We start from the raw sequence: 25323 nt of genomic DNA, 5'->3' as shown, positions 1-25323 counted from the left end.
TTAAAGACTTTATAACTGAGCTTAATCTAGGCTATAGATAGCTGTATGAATGGTTGTGCACACAGATGCCAAAGTCGCAGTCTAAAAAATATAATTAACTTCTGCATAAGAACCTGGTTAAAGTAGTTACAAAGGTTATACAGTTTGCACTGTAAAAGAGACCTACTAACTTTTCTATTGCAGGTGGTCTTTATTCATAAACATCACCTAAAAAAAAAAGTTTGAACGTATGGACATAACAGTCACATGAAATTTCGCATACAGAAATTGATTATTCTTTATTCTAAATAAAAATTAAATAATAGACATATTAATGTAAGATTCAAGAAGAATATACATGTAAAACTTTTCACACAGTTACAAATGTATATAAAAACGAAACCAGGAATTTAATTCTCAGTCAACAAAGATGTTACTAAAATAATTAGATTCATATTTCCATCTGTAGTGTCTGTCTCAACATATTCAAAACATCATTCCTGGCAAACACTCAATGTGTTCCCTGTATTGTTGAATATTTCTGGAAGTATTGATCTCACCAAAACAAAACAAACTTCAATTGGCAATTCAGTGGTCCATTTATTTGTATTTAGCTTTGATATGTTTTGATTCATTGCTGGCATCACATCTAGAATCATTATTCATGTGGTGGATTACACATTATAGGCATGGTCCCTTAAGCGCAAAGGTACTGTATGTTTACTGAACAATTATCAGCCTTAGTGGTATTAATTCTTTCATAGAAAATAAGTAATCATGGTGCATATATGTACACTAAGGGACTGATCATGAGATATTTGGGGGAGGTGGGTTGGGGGCCTGGGATTTTTTAAAACCAGAATAAAATGAATTGTTTCCTTCACCTGAATTTTTCTTTTCAACTAATATAATGGATATACTTAGTTGTTTTTATTCTATAAGTCAGAGGAAGAATATTTTGTTCAAGTTATCTGCAAGCAGGAAATAAATTTTAAAAAGTTCAGGCCCCATCCTGGCCCTCACCTTAAGTGGTCATTCTGAAATGTCTTTTTGCTTGTTCAATATGTATTGAGTACAAGGTCATTACAGAATTAGATGGACCACGGTTTAGCCACCATCACAAACCTGTCAATATCTGAATGAAATCCCTCCATAGCAAAAAGTATATATATAAATGTGTCAGAATGAATGAATACATAATGTTTTACATGACTTTTTTTTCACAGCATTTTCTTTGTTAAGTATCACAGACATCCAAGTCTTTCTTGAAGTTTTATTAGCCTATACTGTTGGAACAGACAATCCACTGTTACCTCCTAACTTTTTGAAGTTGGAGCTGTCTTCTCACTACTTGTTCCAAGAACATCTCTCTGCAATTCCCATAGGTTCAGATTCTTCTCTTTAATTGCTTTCTGGGATGGAAGAAAAGAGGAAAATAAAAAATAAAAAATTGAATAATAAAAGCTTTCTGTAAATTAGGTAGGTCATCAAATATCATAATACAAATGTACGTGTTTATTATTTATAGCATACATCTCGCAAATGGGAACCAAGAAATAATCATGAACATGGGTCTTCTTCTGGAATTTTTTTTTAAAAACTGGCATACAATTTTTTTTAGTTTAACTGAAGATAATTTTTTCCAACTAATATAATGGGTATAATTAGCAATTATTTTCTAAAACTCTTGAGCAAGAATAATTCAGTTTCAATGAATTTGTGGGCGGGAAGTTTATTAAAATGAATCTAAGTCCATGGTCCCAAAATGGAATGTCAGACACATTTTATTATTCACAGCATATATTTAGGAAAAACATCAAGGTTATCATGAAACTGCTCTAGAGTACAGACTCAGGTACTTATAACAGACTGAAATTTTGCATTTTATTAAAAGTATTTTCACTTACATAAATATGACTGACAGTATGCATTTATTTTTTCAATGCCAATTATTTGCATACATTATTTTCAAATATAATATATTCAATTTTAATAAATATATTTGAAACATAAGTCCTTTGCTTTTTAATCCAATTTTTACAATTGCTTTTAGTTCTGTAAGATATCAACACTCCATTTTTGTAAGTCTTTGGTATGACTCAGCCGGGGTTTCGAACCCACAATCTTCTGCTTCCAAGGTGGACACTAACCACTAGGCTACTGGAGTGGTCTCTTGCTGTCCATAAATAAAACACTATAAACTATGGATAGGGAACATTTAGATGAAACTATTTAAAACTAATTTACTGTTCAGCCTTACATCGATATGTGTGCACGACATACTATACTGGTCGCTTGCAAAACGGTTCCATTGTTTCAATTTATTTTCAAAATTTGCGTTAATACAGGTAAAATGGAATCAATGCTGGCTTCCATATGTCAGACGACTATGTAAAAAAAAAGAAATTGGCACACTTAAAAGAATCCAAATGAACCAAAGTTGGCTTCGTTATGTCAGTGGACTTCATAAAAATAAATAGACACATTTAAAAGAATCCAAAGTCATTTTCTGGGGTTGGCATGCTTTGTTGTAAAATAACCTTTATATCTGGTATTTGTTGTTAAGTTTAAGCAATGAGTTTATTGCTCGCTTCCATTTGTGTTTATTCATCACCTGGGCTTCTATTTGTTTGCTTTATATATTCATAAATGAGACAAACATTCATTGATTGTGTAGCGTGAATAGTATACACAGCAATATCCCTCTTCTCATATGCACCATAACACTTTCTATGGGATTTAGGACTTTTCCATCCCACACATTTAATCCACTTTTTTTGTGATAAACAGGGTCTTTTGGTAAAAGAAAGAACCCTTCTGTCCCATCATAACTCTTTTGTTTACCTCCATATACAACACAGTGTACCATATTTGCAGTGCAATAGCACGATCGTAAGATATATCACATAGACATTTACATGGGAATTTAAACACCTGAGTTAAGTTTAAGCAATGAGTTTATTGCTCGCTTCCATTTGTGTTTATTCATCACCTGGGCTTCTATTTGTTTGCTTTACATATTCATAAATGAGACAAACATTCATTGATTGTGTAGGGTAAATAGTATACACAGCAATATCCCTCTTCTCATATGCACCATAACACTTTCTATGGGATTTAGGACTTTTCCATCCCACACATTTAATCCACTTTTTTTGTTAAATAGAAGTGATAAATGTATGTCATATCCATTTGGGGCATGCGGAAACTACCAATGTTTATGTGATTTGATGCGACGTGATTTTTATTTTTAACATAGCTTTAACAATTTTTGAGTCATATCACGATGATGTCTGCAATGTGGCAGTTTATAGTGATGTCTAGCACTGGGGCATCATGCCGCAGACATGTAGCATGATGTCCCACACAGTCACATTATCCTGACACCAGGCCGACCAGTCCAAACACTAACCTCTTAATGCTGAACGCCAAGCGAGGCAGCTGTTAGTACCATTTTTTAAGTCTCTGGTATGACTCGGCCGGGGATCAAACCCACAACCTCCCGCATCCGAGACGGAAGCTCTAACCACTAGGCCACCGGAGCAGTTTCTGATGTTTATGAGATTGCTAAATATTTTTTTTTAAAGTCTAATTAAACATTTTTATGATAAGCATACATAAGAAATGCGTTCTTTTAATGACTATAATAATATCACACGTTTGTACAATATAGGTGACAAATGACCTTTAATGGTTTGTCCTGTCTTCTTCAAAAAAATGAATGGGAATATATGGATAATCTGATACTAACTATTGTGCTGTGACATGTTGCATTATTCCAGTTATTTTTCTATATAAATTATCACAAAATGAAAATGAGTTACTAGATGCAGGTGTTTATAGCATTATAGTATAAGTATACACTCCTTCATATACATCCAATCCACACTCAGTTGTGTTGAATGAGTAACCTATTAATAATTTGCAGTTTGTAATAATTATTGTGTATTTATTTCCGACTGTGAAATCCAGCTGACTGGACGCCATTATGAGGGAAAGAAAATAACAGGTTGTATAAAATTAAAAAATATGACAAATTAGAAAGTTGTATCAGAAGTTTATGGAGAAAAAAAAATGCAAACGGATTTCAGACAAGTTCCAAAGTACAAACAAGACTTTAAACAATCAAAGCATTCACCCCAAAGTTGTTCATTCCAATTAAAAAAAGAAGAAAGAAAAAAATGCTACCAAAAGAACCTAATAATAGCACATATTTGTTTTGTTTTAATGCAGAACAAATATATCGGGTGATGTGTCTTACGTTGTAGGACTAATAATAGGATGTGTCGTATTAGCTTCATTTACACGAGACTTCATAAATACTAGTCCTACATGTAAGACCTGACGCTGATATTTATGTTGTGGGCGACCTAAACAAAATCGACATGTGATATGTCTTACATGTATGACTAGATAAATACCTTTACGCATTCTTGGTATGTTCTAAATAGCTCAGAACAAGGATCGTCCTTCTTTCCTTTCAGAAAACCCTCTGAAAACCATTCGTTGAAACAATTTTCATAAGCATGCTTCAACTCCTTGCAATCTTTCCCAACGCTATCCATGATAACATGTGAATACCACACCTGGAAGTGCCGGGCAACTCAGCAAAAGGAAGTAGATACGCTACGATATAGTCCAAAAGCAAGTTACGTATTTAATTTATTTCTGATGCTGTTTAACAAAATGATGAATCACAGTTTGTGTCTCATGGTTACAGATGTAATTACTGCAACTCTTTGTTTATCCGTCAGAGATCTTTTGTTTTCACCTCAACACCAAGCTCGCCTGTATCTACGCTCAAACTATATAGTTTGGTGGCGCTCTACAGTTTTAAAGAAAAATAATTTCCCTGGCTTTCCTCACTGGTTATACTGGTTATTTAAATAAGATCTTGTATGTCTTAAGTATAGATCAAAGAACCTTTCATTCCCTTTACTTTGGTGTATAATTGATGGGTACAATATAGGTTATAGAGTATACAGCTTGGTCTTACTCCAGATGCGCATCTTTCAAAAAAGTGCTAGCTCCAGGTAAATTGTATTAAAAAAACCCCGATAGTTTTGTTTAAAATTTTTTAAAATACATTTTCTATATTTTGGTAATTCATTCATTGCACTTTCAGAAGTTGGTATTGTCTAATCTGGCAAAATTTATTTTTCCTATTTTAATAGCTGCTACGGATAGCGTACTTCAGACTAATTCAGACTGATTTCATTTGAGCACAAGGGAGCAGTCACTTTAGTTAGCAGTGGGCTTAGATCATGTATAATTTCCAAAAATACACTATCCAAAGAAATGTCAGCCATATTACATTAAATCAGCATAGAGATATGTCAACATTCTCTCCACTGTGAATGTTTTAGATGCAAACAACTTCACCTTACACACGTCGCTCTCTCCAAAGTACATAACAACTGGTGAGCGCTCCCTTTAATACCACAAGGGAAACAACTCTAATGGAATAATCAGCAATGATTGCGGCGACAAGAATTGCTACATCTAGCACAAGAAATCTTCGACAAAAGCTGCAGTTGAATAAATACTTTTCTTCTAAGGTGCATTACTTAATCATGTCTTAGTGAAAAAGACCAACTAATACTGGCTTTAGGAATCGTGCATCATCACATTAGAATTATCCCACCAAAATCGACAAATCGGGATTATTGTATTCACAGGGCTCGTTCCGTAACTTAAATTTATCAGTCAAAAGTTAGCAGTGGGATACATATGTAGGGGATACCTAGGGGTGCAAGACTGAGAGTCAAAAATCTCCTTGGTGTCAAAACTGGGGGTCAGACTGAGTAAAAACCTAACTTTGGCATCAAAACTGGGGGTCAGATTAAAAATTTGGGGGTCTATCAAGCGCAAATGAGGGTAAAGGGAAACACGGAGTTAGTCCGAGTTTCCTCTGACCCTTGCCAGCCCATTTTTGATATTTGGACAATTATGTTTAGGTGTACACACCAGCATAAATGTCCAAATATAAAAAAAATGGGTGACCAGGATCAGATGAAACTCGGACTAATCAAAAATATATGTAATTATAGCATTTAGTGCATCTAATATTATAGGTAAAGTGTAAGCAACAGTATGAGCCCCGTTGCTTCAGAATATTTTGATATGAACAATATTAACGAAAACATTTTCGTGTATGATTTATACTGGTAGAATTGGAATTAGAATTATTATAATTACAGTTTTTTGTGCGCTTTAAAAAAATACATGGTGTAGAATCCAGGGGGACATAAGCCCTAAGTTCTCAAGATACTGGAGGATTTGTCTTGTGCACTGAATCAAATAGAGCTGATAGATTGATTAAGTCCAGAAAATCTTTATCTTGTTTTTTTTTATTTTATTGTCAATCTTAGCCATCTTTTTTCTTCTCTCTTTTATCCCCATTTTTTAAATGTATTTATTGAATAATTATCACATTATCAAAAAGTTGACATAGTTCTTGTGCTGTAAATAGAAGAAGAAAATGCACTGGTATCAGTAAAGTTGTATGAATTGAACATTTGTAGTTTGCAAGATTACAACATAATCTTTTTACATTATAAAAAATTGGTTTGAACCAGTTGCTGTTTTATACATATTGATTCTGTGCAGTATTTATGTTGGTAGCAGAGAGAAATGTAAGCCTTCAAGGTAAGGAATGTTATCCTCTGAATCTAATGCTACAGAGAATCAGGATCAGAATTTCATAAGAAATGTTGAGAATCGTGCAGCTACTGGTGCAGACACTATTTATCAGTTTTATGAAAAATGAAAGGAAAGATCACCAAAGTCATTGTCAGTGAAGCTAATTCAGTAAAACCTGTCTTGAGTGATCTTTGCTACGAGTAACCACCTGTCATTTATGGCCGCAATTGTAATGCATGGATCAGTTTTATCATATAAATGCAGTGTCATGAATGATCACCTGCAGAATGTGACTTGCGACCACACCTTTTTGGCAAACCATGCATTTCAACACTGCTATGACTGACACACTGCAGAAACAGCTCAATACCACTGACCTTGATTTAATCCTTTGTAAACATGACCACTTAGGATATGCATGCATGCATAGTAGAGATTATTCTAAAAAAAAACACTGCTATCAACATTCATATAAAAAACCCAAAGACAAATCCCACTGACCTCTATTTAAACCTTTGAGACCATGGCCACTTAAAAATTAAAGACTGTTTCCCTAATTTAACAGGTCATGCATATATTGTTATAGACTGTAAACTTGACTATAGTCACTAATGATATTATGTGAATAAATATTTTTTCATCAAAGGATTAATCATGGACATACTTAGTCATTTCATAGATTGTATTATTATCTTTATCTTTTCTGAAATCCCACACATTGCCAATGTCATACTAAGAAATATTTTTAAAGGGTTTATGTGTAGTGGTTGATTACATTGTTTGCCTTTGAGTTAATCTGTAATGCCTTGGGAGAATGTGTTCTTGGTCTTTAATACTAGTAAGTGAGAATTGTTTTCTAGATTTGACTGATAACACTAGTACCTTAATAAGAATGACAGACCATTCAGTGAAAAAGAGAAAAACTGTAATACTTGAGGAATATTTCCATAGTTCATTTTTCAATTCATACACTAATACATGTAAATGTGATCTTGAAATATATAACAATATATATAAATATGATTCATGTGTTATGATATATGTGTTTCTATATTGCGAAATTAAATTATTTTCAGATGAATGCATGCAATATTTTTACAGGAATCATGAGTAACAAATACAGTCCATGTAAAGGGATTGTGGTTATTTTTCCCTCTTAAACAGTGCTAAGTTAGACCTAGAAAACTGGCCCTTTTTCAGAAACTTGTTATGAGAGACCACATGTCTTGAGAGACTGGTTTTTTTTGGCAGAAAGGGCTTTGCTGTGTATCTAGAACAATATACTGACAGCTAGTGTATACCTTTTACACTAGTAAATCAAAGACTATGACTACCAAAATTGATAGCATCCCACTAATTTAAAGCCCTGAGCCATAAAAGAAAGAGAGGAAGAAAGATACCAGGAGATCAGTATTGATGTCATGAATACATTATTGATAAATTGAATAACTGGCCGAGTGATTTATTGATTGAATACACTGGTTGGTTGATTTTGCAATTTGTTTAGGCAATGTGACTAATCTCTTAGAAAACAGTTTTAAAACATAGTAAGGATTTTATGTAAACCTTTTGGCACAGATCTTATTTCTTTATATCTGCACTTTACCTTTTACAGGTTCCTGATGAGCCAACATGGGTTCCAATAGACAAAGAAAAGCTTCCGAAGGTACCTTGTTCATTCTTTGACTTTAAAAAAAAATGTGGTATATCTTAAGCTGGGTCAAAGACATTTGTATTTTTTAACTTAACTTGCCATTTTGTGTGTTAATTGTAACTCTTGTTTTGGAAAGTGATCTAGAAATGAAATAAAATGCTGCCTTTTAAATCATCTGAATATATTTGACTTGAATTTAGAGTTTGAGTGGTCAGATTTTGTGGTAAATGAGGCAACTGTAGGAAGTATGAATCTTAATTTTACGGATATATGTTGTATGTTTTTCAGCCTGTTGTGAAAACACTTAGAAGGCATTGTTTTTTTATTGTTGATATAACCAGGAACAAAATCTTTGCTGATGTCCATTATTCTATGTGAAACCAAACTCAAGTACTGAGATTGTGAGATGGTTTTAACCTATTGGAGATTTTTCCTCTCATGAGTGAGATATCATAGGTATGAAACAGGAAACTAGACCACTGTGTTGGTTCCATAAGTTCATTGTGGCTTATTGTTTTGCCTTTTCAATTTTAGGTCCCTGAGCTAGATGAGGCCATGGTAAATCACCTTGAGCGGTTGTCTCTGGTTAAGTTCAACAACCAGGCTGGGGTTGAGCGCCTCTACAAAGCAGTTGAATATGCCAACCAGCTCCACATGGTGGATACAGAGGGAGTAGAACCACTAGACTCTGTGCTAGAGAATAGGTATGGCCACATATAAGATCTGTTTTGGAAGATAGACATTTAAAAGAAGTTTAATTATGTTCTGTATATTTTAATCAAAACACATAAAGTACCCATGAAAGGCATTTTAAAATTTAGTTTCATAATGAGGTAAACTGGTGACATTTTTGTGTTTCAATCTGCCTTTTCAGAATATCATGTATGCTTATACGGAACAACTCTTTAATTATCTCCACTTACTTTGATCTTGTTTTCAAAAGAGTAGACACAAGTTTATGAAAACTGAAGATAAAAATAGAAGATTTAATGTTGCAAAAAATATTATATTGTGACTTTGTGGGCATATGCATGTGTTTCTCAAGTCTCAGGACTCTCAAGGAATTGTTTTGTACCTTCATATGAAGACTGGGTGTTGAATAACAATGATTCTTTCCCTTGTCATGATTTATTTACTGACATATGGTAGCAATTACAGCTGGAGAGAATTTCTGCAACTGCTTCCATTAAAGACTTCTGATAGACTGTGATGAGAGAAAGGAGGATAGGGCGGGGTTAATAATGCACACCAACATGCATTGCACATGTTGTCATGGTGAACATATATACTTTCACTCACTCCACTGATACATGCTACACAACATGATCTCCACAACTGTATACATTGTTAATATTTAAAAGCAAGACTACACATACAACAGATATAACATTTATGCTCATTATAACACTGGTTACACATTGTTATAACTTGTTCAAAATAATATGTGATATGTAAAGAAAAAATCTGTAATGTCATATGAACCACTGTATTGTATTTGATTTGAGACGGCAGTTAAAGTCAGCTGCTAATAAACTTAGCAGTACTCTCACATTGAAGAATAAAAACTAAATTTTAATTGTTTTAATTGTTGGCTTTACTATTGGATGTTAAGTACATTAGAAGATATGACACATTCCCAGTATTAGTGTTATTTTATTAGGCCAATAAGAAAATATGTTTCCAGTCTGCTAACTGTCCCCATATTTCATTGCCAACCCTAGCACTGCTGGTATCACTTTCTTATTTAAAATAAATTTCATCACCATCTAATGACTACATAGAGAATATTTTTTCTCCCATGTTAATACTGGATATGTTTCATTCAGTGGTACCAAAAATGTGATATTTTGAGTGACAAAGCCACGAGTTAAAGCATTGTTTTTGATAACACAAGATGCAATATACACCACTCCCTCGATAACTCATGCACATCGGGGTCCAGAAACATCGACCGCACTATAAGTGAGGTGCGAGTTATCGAGGGACCTATAAAATAAGCCCAAAACCAATAAAGTGATTGACGACATAACGGAGAAATAAGGGGGGGGGGTACGCAGATTATATTGTTGAATACTCACTTTATAATCGTTCTGAGATTAAATGTTAATAAATATCTCTTCATAACGGTGTACTTTATTATTTCCTCATTGGACAACATTAATTTCAGGATAAATTACAGTATATTGAGGCGATCATCGAAAACATTATTCCACGTGGTTTCCGTTCGCTTAACATGTGTACCACTTCACACATTGTGTACTACGTCACTAATTTTTATGTTGAATTGGATACATTCTAGTTTTATTGTTTCATCCAAATTAGACGTTTTTTTTTTATATACAAAAGATCGACTCTTTTCGAGAAACAGTGTAGATCGAACGATAGATAGATAAATATTTTTGAATGTGATAGAAGTAAAATGGAAAACAAAAAAACCCCAAGGGTTAATCAGTACAGACATATTTAATTGTCTGCAAATTTAAAACAACATAAATTAGAACAAGTTAATACTTGCCGTTTGTGCCACGCTTGACAAATATCAATTCACTTTTTGAAAAAACATCAGTTATTTGTGTGTGTGTGTGTTACTCCTTGTTTTCTCTGCCGCCGAGCAAAATCCCTCAGATTTCTCAACTGCATGAGCTTTACGTAGTCAACATTTTGGGTCTCCAGCCACCTGATGGCAATATCAAAATATTTGATTGCTTCCTGTGCAGAGGGGTGGGGGTGCAACATCTGCGTCTGCATCACTTTCAACACTTGTGTTACTCCAGTTAGAATCGTCTTCTGCTGCAAATTTGTTCGCTATAGAAATAATTATAGTTTCATCTGACATGTATTCGGCTGTGGGACAATCATTGTCAGCACAAATCCACTCCTCCATATCATCAAGAGAAACGCCCATCTCAGGACCATGAGTCTGTACGAATTTCTCCCAAACAGCCTCGGCATTAATGACATCAGTTTCACTGAAACATTCGAAGTCACTATCATCATTGTCTCTGTTACTGCTTTGCTTGACGTCAAAGGCAGCTCCAAAACCCTTAATCCAGCACCCGAGGTCTCTTGTAATCGATTTTTTTTAAAATGCAACAAACACTTCCCCAAGTTGTTGATCAAAACAAAGCCGTCATGTACATGTAATTAGGTTCTCACAGAAGTACTCATGGGTTTCAATGTGACGGTCGATTGACTCTTTTCATGTTTTCAATGAACAGAATATGTTGTGATTATAATGTTTACACTGAAACGGAATTAAAGGATTAGAACGTGACTTTCACACAGGAAGACGTTTAATTGGTGTTTATTTCATTCTCTGTTGCCACCTGTTAGCATTTACCAGAAGTTTTCATTGATCGCTATTTCACCAGACTGTTTATTTACAGTATACTGACAACTATTTATCATAAAAACTTACATAATATATGATATCTTTAAACAGAGGTCTCGCTAGGATTTTAAAACTGGGTCTTTCTGCCTCTGAATTCAATCACTAAATATCAGTACATTTTCTCACTCGGCCGCTAGTCAAAGCCTTTGAACTAGCCGCCTAGCTGTCGCATCATGGTTTTTTTTTTTTTTTAATGTACTCTTATAAAATGGCAACAGTACATCAAAGAGTCTTTCAGTCGCTGAATTCTGTCATTGTAAATATCAGCACATTTAACAGATCAACACATTTTCCCACAAAGCAGGTGGCTGAAACAGGACCGGCAAATCTTTGAATTTTCCCACGCACCTATTACATGCGTACGGAGGACTCCCGCCTCAGTGATTCTCTGGGTCCCAGATCAAAAATTGGCGTCCAAATACGCATAATTAAGTGTTTTCGAGATCTCTGAAATTAATTCTTCTTTAGAACTTGCAAAATTTCAAAATATGGATTATATTTGTACGGGCTTTAATCACCATTTTCGACGATAAAACGAGCGATGTATTAAGGTTTAATTTAGCAGTCCTTATCGTAATGTTTTCATGTTCAGCATATTTTAAAGATATTTTAAATACATTTTCTCTGGAAAAAATCGGGAGCCAAGACAGACACCGCATTATAAGCGGGATCGCGAGTTATCCGGGCGCAAGTTATCAAGGGAGCGGTGTATTTGGTATTATCTTAGGAAAAGAAAATTGTCTTTTTATTAAGAATCAAAGTAAAAAAAGATTAAACTCACTCTTCGGCACAATACACCCTTCTCATCCCTTTTTCATAAATTCTCCTCACTTTCATAGGCTGAACATATAAATTAGACATAACTTAAGAAAGTAGTACGATTTTTGTGACATAACCTGTTACACTTATTTTCATTTTTGTCATTTGGTAAACTATTTGACCCTATCTGAAAACAGATTCAGCAATGCATCTCAGCAAGTTTATCATTGTTGTGAAGTAAGGGGAGAAAACTTAAGAGGGATGCGAAGAACATCTGGTCAGATTTATTTATCAGTGCTTAATTTTCATGTCTGCAAAGTAAGGCAGTTTCTATTTATTTGTTTTAGTACACAAAGTACTTGTTTTTGTTGCTACAGGTAAAACTTTGTGGGCATGCACAATCAAGCATCACATAACATGATGTTGTGGGGTTTAACACCATTTTTCAGCACATGATAGGCTATACATGGCGGCCAGTATTAATGGTGGAGGAAGAACCCGGGAAAAAACCACATCCATAACAGAGATCACTTTGGAAACACTCTGCCATTTGGTGCTCCCACATAACTTGATGAGAAATCTTATACTTTCACATGGACCGCTCCGGTGGCCTAGTGGTTAGAGCGTCCGCCTCAGATGCAGGAGGTCGTGGGTTCGATTACTGGCCGAGTCATACCAAAGACTTACAAAAATGGTACTAACAGCTGCCTTGCTTGGTGCTCAGCATTAAGAGGTTAGTGTTTGGACTGGTCGGCCTGGTGTCAGGATAATGTGACTGGCTGGGACATCATGCTACATGTCTGCGGCATGATGTCCCGGTGCTAGACATCACTATAAACTGCCACAGTGTAGACATTGTAGCGATATGACTGGAAGATTGTTAAAGCTACGTTAAAAATCCAAATCACATGACATATTTTCACATGTGAAAATATAAGGATATATTTTTCATGTGAAAATATAAGAAAATGTAGGAATGAGAAAAAAAATTGTTTTGCCAGCAAGTCTCTACATCTTACACTTAAGTATACAAGTAATATATTTTTTAGGAAACTATTACCAGCAAGTTTCAGGAGAATTTCAGAAGTCCAGGTTTTGGGTAAATTGTTGAAACTGTTGTGAAGCGGCTATATTTTCTGCTTTCATAAACAATGGTTATCAGAATTTGCAGACATGTTTAGCAGAGATGGAACATTTCTAGTAATGGCAGTGTTTTCTCCTTTTCCCCAAAAAAGGGCCCATAAGTTCCCTTGTGTTCTATTTATTGGACCCTTTTCACTTGCATGAGTACTGTACCTAATATTTCATCAAAACCCATGGAAACAAATTGGAAATATGCTTAGTTTTTATTAAATTTTACTAAGGCCCCAAAAGTGCTTACTTTAAAATAAAGGATTTTTTTAAAAAAAAGTCCTTACTTTTTATATTTATATTTTTTTCATTGGTAATGTCAGCTTTATCGTGACAGTTACTAACAGATTTTTTTTGTTTATCGAACGCTAAATGAATAGTTCACCGGAAATGGGAAAAGGGAGTTAGTATACCAGTTGAGACCTTATCATATGCTAAGGTTTAGGGAAAACAAGACTATTGAGACTTTTTCTTTCCAGTAAAATTGTTTTAGCAAATAAAGCAAAATATGTTATAAATTAAAATGTACATATTTATTTACTTTATGAAAATTTGACAAATAAAATGTTATCATATTCATAGGGTATTTTATTATTGGCAATGAAGTAATCTGACAGCACTGAGCTTAGGCTAACACTGTTTGAACGACCAACATTATAAGTTAAGTACAGCTGATTTTTCCTGCAGGTAATATATTGTCATGGCGTGAAAGTTGTTTCACAAAAAATTGTTATGTATTCATGGAATAATTTTTTATGTTGTAAATACATGAAAGAGTATTGGTTATGACATCATGTATGGTTGCTTATTGCTTGTACAATTCAAATTAATTTATGGATGTATTAATTAAAAATTCTTAAAATATTTTTATATTGATAATTTGTTTTCAATTGACAGAAAATGGAAAGATAGATTTTATTGTTAAAGCAAATAGTTTTTTTCAGGAGTGCAGAAGAAAAAGCAAATTTCTGTCACTGAGCTTGAAAGGGAACTTTAGAGAAGGCTCCAACAACTCAAACACTGAAATTTCAAAGACCATTTGTGTATTATGGCAAATACTTGTTTGAATAGTGCACTGAATATTAATAATTGACTACTTTGTGTTTTTGAATTAATGCTATTGAATATTTCATTACTGTGAGGTTAATAAGCCATTTTGTATTACTGAATTTACCTTTTCTTATTAATTCACAGTTGCGTTTAATTTGACATTTGATCCTTACATTCAAACATTTTTCCTTATAAAGTTTCCTTACAAAGTCCTTACTCAATATTTTCATAAACCACGGAACTGCAAGAGTATGAAACCCCCTTAATCTTGGTTTAGGTCTGAAATGAGAATCCTGATGTTTTTCTTTTTTATGTAACGATTATTAATGTGCTTTCCAGGTCAGTATATCTCAGAGAGGATAAAGTGACAGATGGTAACTGTTTAAAAGACATACTTCAGAATGCATCCCAAACTATAGAAGACTATTTTGTGGCACCTCCAGGTATAAACTTTCCCACCTTGTTAGATGAAATATACAGTGTAGTTTGTTACTCAATAAAACCATTCCCATTAAACAAAAAACACACACAATAAAATGGAAAAACAACTATTTGATTAGTTTATCTTTTGACTGAATGGAATTTATTTTAGATGACTCGCAAAGATGAGTTCCCACTCATGGCACAGTTATTATTTATTTAGTCTTGACATGATATGGGATTTTGTGGGTTCAGCACAACCCATATCAGGTTATATGATAAATCGTACTGGCTGCATACGATCCATAAAAGCAAGAATTCTGTCACATATGCAAGCTATCTGATTGTTAGAATGTAATAATGTACACTATTAGCATACTTTCAGATAGGTAAATGCCCCACTCAAGTTGTGATGTTCCTTATGACGCAGTGCTACACAAAATTACTTTCTCTTTCAAATATATTCCCTGATCACATTAACATTTAGAATATAAGCTTACTACCTCCTGAATCCAGCTCTCCAAAAAAGACACCACCACCCCAACTTTTCTGTGTTTATCTAACAAAGGGCAATAACCCTAGTTCATTTCCTCCTCCTCTCACTGCTAGTTTTTAAGATTTTGCCATTTGTCCCTAAACACTGCAAGACTTCCCAAATCCACTTCAGTATACTCCTAAATTTAAACCATTCATCTTCATAAAATTTTTATATTTTGTAAATAATAACATATCTACTGCAGGTGTTATACATAATTTTTTAAACTAATTTTTATGAGAACTTGTTACATTTGCAGTTGTCACTATTTTGGACTGTGCTTCAAGGGAAGCATTGTTGTTGCATGTTGTGTTTCACCTTTATTGTCCTTTCTAGATATTCTCGCTCACTCTGTTGGTAATAGGTGTTGCTTTGGCATCACAATAAGATGTTTTTGTGCTTAGATTATTAAAAGTCTTTGTTGCTAACTAAATATCTCATATTCAAGACAGTTATAGCTCACCAGGAACACTCGTACCTCACTTGCACTGAGTACATCTCTTCAGGGACATACATTGTTCATGTGACTTTATCTGAAGATGTGGTGTACTATTTTATGCAAAACAACCAGCATACATCCTAGAACTGAATCAGTTGTGAGCTTTTTTGGGGGTGTTCTTGGGTCTATCCTACTTTGACCCAACTATGGGGGGTGTTGTTGGGTCTATCCTACTTTGACCTAACTATCGGGGGGTGGGGTGTTGTTTGGTCTATCCTAATTTGACCCAACTATGGAGAGGATCAAGATTAGCTACAGGACCAAGGTGGAGGATAATTATTGGGTGTAGCTGGCCTCAAAATGCCCTCCACTCCCTATCACCATGCTGACCAATAAGGTCAAGGCCTCTGTGGACTTGGAAGAAGAGGATGATGATTGTCCTTCCATTTATCTTCTACCACAGTAAAATTCAATGATATCACTGGCTAAACAACAGCAAAATTAGTGATCTGGGCAATTCTAAAGCTTTCTTTTCAGCAACCAGCTATGTCTGGCCATTTCTTCTCACTGGCTTACAACACACTCAGCTGCTTTTCAGATAGAGCTTTCTGCCCTTGATAAGAATTTTGCAGCCATAAATATAACTCCTCCTATTTTCAATACAGTAGAAAAAAATGTTTTCCACACAGTATCAATGCTGTTTTGGAACATTGTTGCCAATACATTTATGACAGATGTTGCATCATTAGTGATTATCTGGCTTGCACATAAATCACGTAATAACCATGGATGGGAGTCCACAGCTTGAATCACCAGAGTCATTTACAGAGCAGAACATAATTCCAGGGTGGATAACGTGACTGCTTAAGCCAATCTGGACCTAATATGACAAGATGCTTGTTTTGTGTACAGCAACTCTCAAACCACACCATGCCCTGACATTGAGGATGCTACATTTTGGGGTCCCCACTGCTCTTTGGAGGCAAGATTGGGAAGTGAAGAGTCAGGCAGAACAGAACTGCCCCTCCAGCTTGCAGCACAGCTATCTCAGCTAATTAGATTCAATCAGTCTTAATCCCAAACTAGAGACAATTGGTATCAAAGAGAAAACAGATCATTCTCTGGACAAATACAGAACCAGTCACAATCCAAATTCAGTGTCAGGAGGCAGCAGCTCACTTAATTTAGAAAGGAGCCTTATTAGTGGAGCAGGTAACAATGTTTATCGCACCGTAAGCCTCTTAACTCCTACCAATGGCATACTACACTGACCAGCCGCAGACAGCCTACTGGTAGACACCAGAATCCTGCACTTAAATTCTTGGATTGCCCTATTGCTGTAAAATGAGTGGGTGATCCAAGTATTCTCGGATTTCATTTATCCAATCCCCTCCTCTTATTGTCCTCTCTGCTAGTTATGGAAGTCTTGTCACAGCAAGAGAAGGTCAAAGCCTTGCAGCAGGTGATCTGGTTGCTAATCGACAAGTAGGCAGTGAAGATAAACCACAATCTCCCAGGTTCTATTCAAGGCTCTTCCTTGTACAAAAAACCTTTGAACCTGGTGCAAATATATTTGTTCCTGTGAAAGCTCCACAACAATTGGTGTGTCTAACTCCCAATAAATATTTTATGTTGTCCTGCTATTAGCAATATCACTTTGGCAGGTGTGCTCCCATACACCTTGAGGCCTACAAGAAAATAAAACCCTGAACTTCTTATATATAGGTCCTTATAACTTAAATTTCTGTAAATAAGATGAAATCTATGTATTGAAATATTACATCATGAGTAGATATGTATGTAAGAGCATTAAGTTAAGGCAATCATCATAAAATTAGGAAAATATACTAAGTACATACTGAAAATATTGATAAACTGAATAAGTATGTGAAATACTTCAGATAAACCACCTTGCATGAAACTTATAAGGCTTTTGTTGTTCATTAGGAGAATGAATCATAAGCAATAGCTGGTAACATTAAAACTGTTGAGTTAACTCCCTTCTTCTACTGTGATTAAGTGCTATCAAATCTATATGAAGTGTATGTTTGGAATACCTAACTAAGTCAGATTCAATATATGGAGGTAATAAGGAAATGATTTATGGCACAGTGAATCACATTTGACAAGACTGAAAAAATGACACCAGTTCTTAAGGTCTCACTGGACAGTTTTTCTGGTGAATTTTCATCCAACAATGACCTATTGCAGAAAAATGAGAATAATTTTACACTGAAGATACATATAAAAACAAACTGATGATTTTTGTAGAAAGCATACATGCTAGATTTTGACTGCAGCAATCAGGTTAATTCCTGATGCAACTGGTGCTTTTTATACTGAACCAACACTGCCACCAACCCCTAAATTTTTCATTCATTTTTGACAAGAAATAGCTATTTTGAATATTTTCCTGTGAGAAGGCAGCTAAAAGAATCAGTATATCCCTTATGCATGAATAAAGTTCACTAGTACTATAACAAATTAGCATACTTTCATTACCCCTCAACCATCCAGATTTTTAGATATTTACCTCTGTAGCAGACACGTAAATACATAAGCCAAGTTGGCTGCTCATTTGCAGCCCAAGTTACACATTTGATCTCCAATGCTTATCTAACTGTGACAGGCAGTCATCAACAAGCCAACCCATTTCCAAGCCTATCTCAAAGTAAATCTCAACCATATTACAGATTTAGCTTATGTGTGACTTTATAAATGCTAGGCTTGTGATAATTAGGTTTATGCCTTCTACCTTAAAAGTTAGAGGGGTGTCAAAATACGAAACTATCCAGTGAGACCTTTAAACAAGTGACAGCTGATGACATCAAGGGGAGATAATTGGCAAGTGGATTGCCCTTTGTATGACAGATGGAAAAGTCATTTTTCATCATTTTGGATGGCTGGATTCAGGAATTAGCAAGAGCTTACATTCCTACCATTAATGTGATTGAGCAAGAATTTTCTGAGGAAGATAATTTACTTGAAATTGAAAACTTTCCTTTTGCAATGTTTCTGCACAATTTATTCAACATGTACAACCTTGTGATGATTTTTATTTGAAAACTGTAATAGTGGTTGTACGATTGTCATTAACATCCTTGAATACAAGACGCCTATCCCCCAAGTACAATCTTGTTAATCAGTACAACTATTTGCATCAAAAACATCAGACTAACTAGAGAGAGAGTTAAAGTACTACCCCTGATGTCGGTGTCTGCATATACGTATTTACTACACATAGCTGTCAACCCTCATGATTTTGGCGTGAATTTCACAACTTTTTTAGCAATTCATGGATTCATGCCGCATGCAAGAAAATCATGAATTCCCCAATTCTCAATTATTTTAAATCTTTAATAAAATAACCGATTTCCCATTAAGTGCTAGTCGTGATGTTGGCAGTTGCCGAAATGGTTCGGTACTGCTGGCCGTGATATTAATGGAACTATAGCTGATTGGTACAGTTGGCCAGGTAGCAAGCACTTTAGCATATTTTAATCTATATGTATAAGAGTAGTTTTACAAATGCTTTTGAGAGAAACTAGGGCGAAACCAGAACTTTGCTCTGCGCATGCGCTGCAAACACGGATTTGAATTACCATTTGGCATGGCATCTTGAAAATGTCTTCACCAACAAGGAAAAAAAAATGTATTGCGCAAAATGTGAAGTTTAGTTTGGAATATACTAAAAATTGGCCATGCATTTAGCCATCAAACACCCATATACATCATGCTTTTTACACGCAGTGTGCCACAAATTTTAGCTTGGGTATGGTGGCAGAGATGATGTAAGGAAGCTCATTAGTAGCAAAAAGCACATAAAGGTTGGGAAAATTGAGAACTCGCATCAGATTTCAGCTCTTGAATATTTTAAGTCATCGGCGGAAGACCTGCAAGCTACCAACGCTGAAGCATTGTTTGTGAGTTTTCTTGTTGAATACAATCTACCTTTATTGGCTGGAGACCAAGTTACACATTTGTTCCGACAAATATTCTCTGACTCGAAGATCGCTTCACAAATTCGTGTCAAAATTCACTAATTTTTATCCCTATTTTCACTATTTGCAAACCTGGAGGGTGTTGGCAGCTATGACTACAGTTCAACCATCCTTTCTACCCCTGGCGTCAGTGTCTGCATACATGTATGTACGGCATTTTAATCATCGTTTATACCCCTGGTGTCAGTGTCTGCATATATGTATGTACTGCATTTCAACCATCCTTTCTACCCCTGGTGTTGACCGCTCTGGTGACCTAGTGGTTAGAGTGTCTGCCTCGGAAGCGGGAGTTCATGGGTTCGATCCCCGGCCGAGTCATACCAGAGACTTACAAAAATGGTACTAACAGCTGCCTCCCTAGGTGCTCTGCATTAAGAGGTTAGTGTTAGGACTGGTCGGCCTGGTGTCAGGATAATGTGACTGGGTGGGACATCAGGCTACATATCTGTGGCATAATGCCCCAGTGCTAGACATCACTATAAACGGACACACTGCAGACATTGTAGAGATATGACTGAAAAATTGTTAAAGCTACATTTTAAAAAAAAATCCTAATCCTAATCTACTCCAAGTGTAAGTGTCTGCATATACCTATGTACTGCATTTCAATCATCCTTTCTACCCCAGGTGTCAGTGTCTGCATATACATATGTACTGCATTTCAACCATCCTTTCTACCCCTGGTGTCAGTGTCTGCATATACCTATGTACTGCATTTCAACCATCCTTTCTACCCCAGGTGTCAGTGTCTGCATATACCTATGTACTGCATTTCAACCATCCTTTCTACCCCTGGTGTCAATGTCTGCATATACCTATGTACTGCATTTCAACCATCCTTTCTACCCCTGGTGTCAGTGTCTGCATATACCTATGTACTGCATTTCAACCATCCTTTCTACCCCTGGTGTCAGTGTCTGCATATACCTATGTACTGCATTTCGACCATCCTTTCTATCCCTGGTGTCAGTGTCTGCATATACCTATGTACTGCATTTCAACCATCCTTTCTACCCTTGGTGTCAGTGTCTGCATATACCTATGTACTGCATTTCAACCATTCTTTCTACCCCTGGTGTCAGTGTCTGCATATACCCATGTACTGCATTTCAACCATCCTTTCTACTCCTGGTGTCAGTGTTTGCATATACCTATGTACTGCATTTCAACCATCACTTCTACTCCTGGTGTCAGTGTCTGTATATATGTAATGCATTTCAACCATCCTTTCTTACTGGGTCCTTGGCACTAGTTTGGAATGGATTTCATAGCACCTATTCCCAAGAGATGGGTCAATTTTATACATTCTTGGTTACGATTGTGTGTTTAAGTTCAGTTTGTTTGCACCATGGATATGTATGGAATCATGAAACCTAGTGATGGGGTGCTTCATAACAAACACTACTTCCTCATCGCACAGTAAGTCACTGTGACTCATATTTCATGTTCGACTTAACAGGTAAAATTTTGTTTACTTTTTTAAACTATGTTCATGCTAAAAGAATCAAATTGGATGATTGTATGCACTTAAATTATTACCACACCCTTATGTATGTTCATGCTAAAAGAATCAAATTGGATGATTGTATGCACTTCAGTTATTACCACACCCTTATGACAAAAGCAGCTCAGTAACCTATATTTCACTGTTTTACTTCATGACCTCAAGGTTTTGTTTTGTATCCTGTATGCATAATGTATACCTGAAACCATGAAACTTGGTAAGGGGATGCATCTTGATGAGTGTTGTACCTTCATCATAAAGTAGGTCAATGTAACCTACATTTCAAGCTTTACTAAAGCATTGAATTATAGATATTTACTGGTGTCACTGCCTACATTTTGTTGGCTGAAGATTTTGCATATAGCTCACGACCACATAGGTCTGGGGCATGCTATGGTACATACTATCCATACATAATCATGAAATCTGGCATGCTGTGATACATAATATCCATATATAATCATGAAATTTTGGCATGCTATGGTACATACTACCCTTACATAATCATGAAATCTGGCATGCTGTGATACATAATATCCATACATAATCATGAAATTTGGCATGCTGTGATACATAATATCCATACATAATCATGAAATTTTGGCATGCTATGGTACATACTACCCTTACATAATCATGAAATCTGGCATGCTGTGATACATAATATCCATACATAATCATGAAATTTGGCATGCTGTGATACATAATATCCATACATAATCATGAAATTTGGCATGCTATGGTACATAATATCCATACATAATCATGAAATTTGGCATGCTGTGATACATAATATCCATACATGATCATGAAATTTGGCATGCTATGGTACATACTATCCACACATAATCATGAAATTTGACATGCTATGGTACATACTATCCACACATAATCATGAAATTTGGCATGCTATGGTACATACTATCCACACATAATCATAGGTCTGGGACATGCTATGTTACTACTATCCACACATAATCATGAAATTTGGCATGCTATGGCACATACTATCCACACATAATCATGAAATTTGACATGCTATGGTACATACTATCCACACATAATCATGAAATTTGGCATGCTATGGTACATACTATCCACACATAATCATGAAATTTGACATGCTATGGTACATACTATCCACACATAATCATGAAATTTGGCATGCTATGGTACATACTATCCACACATAATCATGAAATTTTGGCATGCTATGGTACATACTATCCACACACAATCATGAAATTTGGCATGCTATGGTACATAATATCCATACATAATCATGAAATTTGGCATGCTATGGTACATACTATCCATACATAATCATGAAATTTTGGCATGCTATGGTACATACTGTCCATACATAATTATGAAATTTGGCATGCTGTGGTACATACTGTCCATACATAATCATGAAATTTGGCATGCTGTGGTACATACTGTCCATACATAATCATGAAATTTGGCATGCTATGATACATACTGTCCATACATAATCATGAAATTTGGCATGCTATGGTACATAATATCCATACATAATCATGAAATTTGGCATGCTAAGGTACATACTATCCACACATAATCATGAAATTTGGCATGCTATGGTACACACTATCCACACATAATCATGAAATTTGGCATGCTGTGGTACATACTGTCCACACATAATCATTAAATTTGGCATGCTATGCTACATACTGTCCATACATAATCATGAAATTTGGCATGCTATGGTACATACTATCCACACATAATCATGAAATTTGGCATGCTATGGTACATACTATCCACACATAATCATGAAATTTGGCATGCAGTGGTACATACTGTCCACACATAATCATGAAATTTTGGCATGCTATGGTACATACTATCCACACATAATCATGAAATTTGGCATGCTGTGGTACATACTGTCCACACATAATCATTAAATTTGGCATGCTATGCTACATACTGTCCATACATAATCATGAAATTTGGCATGCTATGGTACATACTATCCACACATAATCATGAAATTTGGCATGCTATGGTACATACTATCCACACATAATCATGAAATTTGGCATGCAGTGGTACATACTGTCCACACATAATCATGAAATTTGGCATGCTATGGTACATACTATCCATACATAATCATGAAATTTGGCCAAAGTTAATTTTGAGCTTTATTCCCACATTGTACAAGTTGGTCATTATGTCCCATATTTTACACTTCACTGACTTGGGTTTAATTTGTGTTTCTTCTTTTCTCAAGCACTTTTGATACTAGGATCATGAAATTGCTTATGTGTTAAAGGGAAATCTATCTTATTATTGGTGCCTTCTTCGCACCCTTTAACTAGACACAGTCCAGGTGAATTTGTTACTCAATGTTACTCAATGTTTTGTTAATATTTTTATTTTTAGCAGAGTTTTTTCCATCAACAGATTCATAAAAATTGTAACTTTGTTAATCCCTCCCCACCTATGCATTATTTTAGATTAAGTTTCTGCATCTTTTTTATTCTTTCAGGTAACATACCACTGAAACCAACAGATAAAAAAAGTTCAAAATGAAATGCAGGAACTAAGAATTGTTATTTTCTTGTGTATAATAAATCTTCTGTATTTTGTACCAACAGTTTTATTACCCATTTTTACACAGTAAACAAAAATTTCGTAAAACTATCTTATCAAACAAAACAAATGAACCAAGAAACACATGACATGTCTCTGTGATGAGCTTTTGACATATGAAAAGGCAAGACCCCAACAAGAGGAATGACCCAGTGGAAGGAAAGTCATAGAAAATAAGAGAAGAATGTGATTATGTTGTATACAACCACTGAGCTAAACACCTTGATCCTCCAATTTTCCAGACACCATATTTTGACAATTTTGCAATCCCGTTCAACAGAATAATAAATTTCGGGACACCTAATATCTTTATTTTAAGGACAACAAAAATTAAAACTTTCAGACACTGGAAAGTAAGGAATGTTTTACCCATAGTCAAAACAGGTGCTTTAATAGATGACTATCAGAGCTTGAAACTGCTTTGATTATTCATATTTTCTTGTATATTAACTGAAAGTGTTGTTGTTCTTGTGGGGTTTAATGCCATTTTTCAGCACACGATAGGCTATGTATGGCGACCAGTATTAATGGTGGAGGAATAACCAGGGAAGAACCACCGACCCATCAGAAGCTACTGGCAAGCTTTCTCACATACCTACATTGGTCAAATCCTAGACTCCGTAACGGAGAGCGCTTTAGACCACTCGGCCACTCAGGGCCCCTTGAAAGTGTTGCAAACAGGCAGTGATAAAATCAGCTGACATGCTCCACTACTCGTAATTAATTTGATGTAGCTGAGGACTTGATGTAGATGATTTACATTCACAGTAAAGGGGATAAACTTGTATGGTATAAAGAGTTGCTGGTTATTATCTGTTTTCTCTCTTCCAGTAAGTTTTACTAGATGGACATTTGTGATAAGGTGGTTGTCATCTCAGATGCACGAATGATGCAAGTTGTTGTCATCTCAGTTTTGTTTGATAGGCAGATTTGCCCTTGTGAACCTCCTTTGGGGTGTAGCCAGTATATTATTCACAACTCAGATGAGATCTTCATGATATAAGCTAGCATATCAAATCTGATCGGAAATATGGCCTTTAATGTATTTATAAGCTCAGTCAATCAGATGCAAGATCACCTTGTTAATATGAATATTGCTTATGACTGAACAGGCCAAAGATCTTGATGATATAGGCATGCATATCAAATCAAATCTCATCAGAAATGACCTCTCCAGTGTTCACAATTTCAGC

The 25323-nt window shown here is 35.3% G+C and overlaps 2 protein-coding genes across 2 annotated transcripts; one reads left to right on the top strand and one right to left on the bottom strand.

Annotated features, from left to right (window-relative positions):
• Nucleotides 1-259: 259 nt before the first annotated feature.
• On the bottom strand, nucleotides 260-4984 carry LOC149775202 (TP53-regulated inhibitor of apoptosis 1-A-like). The gene is made up of 2 exons (XM_089943939.1): nucleotides 4401-4984; nucleotides 260-1391 (listed from the first exon to the last, which is right to left on the bottom strand). The coding sequence occupies exons 1-2, from the start codon at nucleotides 4542-4544 to the stop codon at nucleotides 1296-1298; spliced, it is 240 nt and encodes a 79-aa protein (XP_089800065.1). The 5' UTR covers nucleotides 4545-4984; the 3' UTR covers nucleotides 260-1295.
• Nucleotides 4985-5408: 424 nt separating this feature from the next.
• LOC149775201 (glutamyl-tRNA(Gln) amidotransferase subunit C, mitochondrial-like) lies at nucleotides 5409-24128 on the top strand. Its single transcript, XM_089943938.1, has 5 exons — nucleotides 5409-5537; nucleotides 8237-8287; nucleotides 8810-8979; nucleotides 14946-15049; nucleotides 24027-24128. The coding sequence occupies exons 1-5, from the start codon at nucleotides 5454-5456 to the stop codon at nucleotides 24068-24070; spliced, it is 453 nt and encodes a 150-aa protein (XP_089800064.1). The 5' UTR covers nucleotides 5409-5453; the 3' UTR covers nucleotides 24071-24128.
• The last annotated feature ends 1195 nt before the right edge of the window (nucleotides 24129-25323 follow it).

Source organism: Sinohyriopsis cumingii, chromosome 19, assembly GCF_028554795.1.
Source record: "Sinohyriopsis cumingii isolate HCF-2022 chromosome 19, ASM2855479v2, whole genome shotgun sequence".
In the NCBI taxonomy this organism is placed as follows: domain Eukaryota; kingdom Metazoa; phylum Mollusca; class Bivalvia; order Unionida; family Unionidae; genus Sinohyriopsis; species Sinohyriopsis cumingii.
This window is presented reverse-complemented; position numbering and strand designations above follow the sequence as displayed.

Coding starts and splice junctions, on each gene's coding strand:
- LOC149775202 (XM_089943939.1), bottom strand. CDS start 4,544: ATGGATAGCGTTGGGAAAGATTGCAAGGAGTTGAAGCATGCTTATGAA. Junction 1,392..4,400: donor CATACCAAGAATGCGTAAAG/GTATTTATCTAG, acceptor CTTCCATCCCAG/AAAGCAATTAAAGAGAAGAA.
- LOC149775201 (XM_089943938.1), top strand. CDS start 5,454: ATGATTGCGGCGACAAGAATTGCTACATCTAGCACAAGAAATCTTCGA. Junction 5,538..8,236: donor ATAAATACTTTTCTTCTAAG/GTGCATTACTTA, acceptor TACCTTTTACAG/GTTCCTGATGAGCCAACATG. Junction 15,050..24,026: donor CTATTTTGTGGCACCTCCAG/GTATAAACTTTC, acceptor TTATTCTTTCAG/GTAACATACCACTGAAACCA.